The sequence below is a fragment of the Otolemur garnettii genome, unplaced genomic scaffold (assembly GCF_000181295.1).
Source record: "Otolemur garnettii isolate 467f Iridium unplaced genomic scaffold, OtoGar3 scaffold00145, whole genome shotgun sequence".
In the NCBI taxonomy this organism is placed as follows: domain Eukaryota; kingdom Metazoa; phylum Chordata; class Mammalia; order Primates; family Galagidae; genus Otolemur; species Otolemur garnettii.
The window spans coordinates 1,211,274-1,214,305 of NW_003852540.1; the positions used below are offsets into that span (position 1 = coordinate 1,211,274).

Consider the following 3,032-nt stretch of genomic DNA (forward strand, 5'->3'; position numbering starts at 1 on the left):
TAAGAGTTGTCCTGTGCTGACACATAGAATTTAACTGTTAAGCTGAGATAAAATAAGGAAACGACTCAGGCCCCTCAACCCAGACCACAGAATTCAACATAACCCGACTCAGCTATTCACAGAGTGCTCAGATAGTTTTCTAACTGCCAGAATCCAACCCATACCCATGTAAGAAAAGGGCTAAACTCTGCCTTGTGAATAACATTTTTCAAGACCACTGAAGCAAAACGCTGACACAAGCTAAGACATCTGACCACAAAGAAAGCAGACCCATCCAAATCCAACTACCTCGGGCCAGAATAGACCCCTCAATGACCTTCCCCGGACTTTTTCATCATTACAATCTCATTTTAATGCTAAAAATGGTGCCCTGGGGTAGCAATTTAAGATTTAACATGGAAGAGATGTGGAAGGCACGAAAAGGCATGTAATAGAATTAAGCCCATGCAATAAATCTCCACCTCTGCCATACACGGCACCCTTTCCCACCTAAACCTCTTTAAAACTTTACAAGCTCCCCTGTAGAGTCACAGAGGACTTTTTCCTGGTGTTGTCGTCCTCCTATTCAAGCTTAAGCCCCAATAAAACCTTGCCTGGGGCTCCCATTTGGCTTCTGGTTAATTTCTGTTGCTTGGAGAGCCCAGGTGCCCACAAGGTAACAAAACATCCTTTGCACCAGAAACTTTTGTACCCCAAACTCAGCCCCTGAGCAACTTGGAATCCCAGCAAAGAGGTTTGTGGCAGGTTGGCTGGGATTCCTGCCAGCCTGAAATGAGAGCATTATACTGTTTTATGATGTGGTTTAATGAGAATCAGACCCCGTCCTACTATTTAGCAGATAGCCCAGGGCAGATGCTCCTGGCCCAGCCCCCACTGTCATCCTCCCACTGGGGAATGGACTTCCTCATCTCCATGCACAGCACTTCATCAATGTAGATGGTGTTCTCTTTGACCTGGATTTCCTCCTGCAAGGCCAGCTGTCGGCGATACAGCCCGTTCAGCTCCACCTGAGCTTGGGCCAAGGTTTCTTTTAATCTAGGAGAAGAAACAAACAGAAGGGAATGATTTCTCTCTCCACATTATGTCTTTTGGGGGGCAGGGGACAATAAATGCATCCAGGCCTTCAGTGTGGGAGCCAAATTGATATGTGCTCCCCCCCCACCTCTCTCTGCTTTAAGACAGAGATTTCAAATTGGTGGCCACCGGCCAGACTCATGACATAGACACCAATATGAAATGCCAATGTTTAAAACTGCAGATTTTTATCTAAACTTCTGGATTTGAGCGTCTCTAGAAACATTTCAACACTGGGATCCATTTCCTCTATGGCAACACTTTTGGTGGAGTTGGTGGAGATGGCCCTCTAGGAAGGAATTCCTCAAATATTACAGAGCAGGCTCCACCCCCTACAGTCACTGCCTAATCCCTGCTTGAGATCCTGTTGGGATGGGGCCACAGGCCCCTCTGCTCACCGGCCAATAGTCTACCTTGCAACATTGTGGGTGATCTCTTGAACCTCCTTGAGCAGCCTGTACTGTGCGACATCGCGACACAGCTCCACGTTAGGCCGATGTGTCCTGTTCTCCAGACGCGTATGGGCTACCTTGGCAGGCCCTTCTTGGTCAAGAATAGCTTTTTCAAGAGCTGTAATATTTTTCTCCTGAGCAGCAATCTCTTCCATGACCTTATAAGAAAGGATTAGAATGAGTGAGGCCAGGTTGAGCTCCTTAAAACTCATCTGCAGACAGCAGATCTGTATGGCCATGTAAATCAGGAAGAGAGAGACTCAGATTTCCACTTAGGCAGGACCCCAGAATGAGCCTAATCTCGCTTCCCCAAAGCAGTGATAGCAAGTGGGCAAGGCAACCCACCGAATCTTAGAACCGTATAGACGGAAGGGGCAGGACTGGCTATTATTGCCCCTTCTCCTATCCAAAGGAGAACGCCCTGAGCAAAGGCTTGGGCAGCGCATGGGGGTGGGGGGGTGTCTCACTGCTACAGGAGCAGAAAGCTGCCTAGGTCCCAGTCACTCCCACCCACTAGCACCAGGGGAAAGCGTGTGAGCAGTTCAATCTGAGTTTGGTTGGCATTTGCCAGGTAGCTCTGTGCACAAAGACTACTTAAAAACCTACTTGGGCTTTTTAAAAATTAATATTTAACTAGTTTTAAAACTTATTTCTTCCTTAAGCTTTTTCTTTTTTTTTTTTTAACTCTGTGTGCTGGAAATTTCCAAACATACACAAAACTAGGTGGAATAATGAATGTTATGTTCCCATCATTCATTGAAGCAGTGAGCTGACACACAACCAATCTTGCTTGTTTATACCCCACCCCAGCCCCAGCCCTGCCCATCAATGTGATTATTTTAAAGTAAATCCTAGATATTATGTCATTTCAGTCTTAAATACTTGAGTATGTGTTTTTAAGATATATTCTTTTTTTTCTTTTGACATAACTACAATACCTTCATCACACCAAAAAGAAATAGTGATTTCTTAATATCATCTAATATTTCATGTTCAGAGTTTACCACTTGTAACCATATATTTTTATAAGAGTTGGTTTGTTCCAATTAGAACCCAAACAAGGTCCACCCATTGCATTTGGCTTTCTTAAGTTTTCTCTTAATGATTCTTAAGATTTTCTTAAGTTCAGTTCACATATATACTATTTTTAAACTTAGCAAATACTAACAATCACTTTAAATTGATTTTGACTAATAGTTGCTCTCATTTCAAACTTAGTTATAATAAAACCCTTTGAACATGTATTTAAAGCAGTATTTATAAATTTGATACATAGCTTTTTTAAAAGACATGAGTTATCTTAACAAATCTTAAATTCTTAAATAAATTCTTAAATAAATCTTATTAATTTAATAAATTTTAAAAAAGACTCTTAAATTCACTTAAATATTCTTATGCTGTCTTTGAAGTTTCACTTAAAATCATAAGGCTACATAAATTATTTCATTATATATTTTAAATGATAATTTTTATAAAACAGGCCAAATTCTCTTAAATTTTATAAAC

The 3,032-nt window shown here is 41.5% G+C and overlaps 1 protein-coding gene across 1 annotated transcript in view; it reads right to left on the minus strand.

The window, feature by feature from the left end:
* Positions 1 to 783: 783 nt before the first annotated feature.
* TEKT1 (tektin 1) overlaps positions 784 to 3,032 on the minus strand; it is a 20,306-nt gene continuing 18,057 nt past the window's right edge. The window contains exons 6-7 of the mRNA XM_003799040.1: positions 1,488 to 1,684; positions 784 to 1,035 (exon numbers count right to left, since the gene is read on the minus strand). Of these exons, the coding sequence (XP_003799088.1) occupies positions 828 to 1,035; positions 1,488 to 1,684 (405 nt within the window). The 3' untranslated portion in view covers positions 784 to 827. The remainder of the gene's footprint in view (positions 1,036 to 1,487; positions 1,685 to 3,032) is intronic.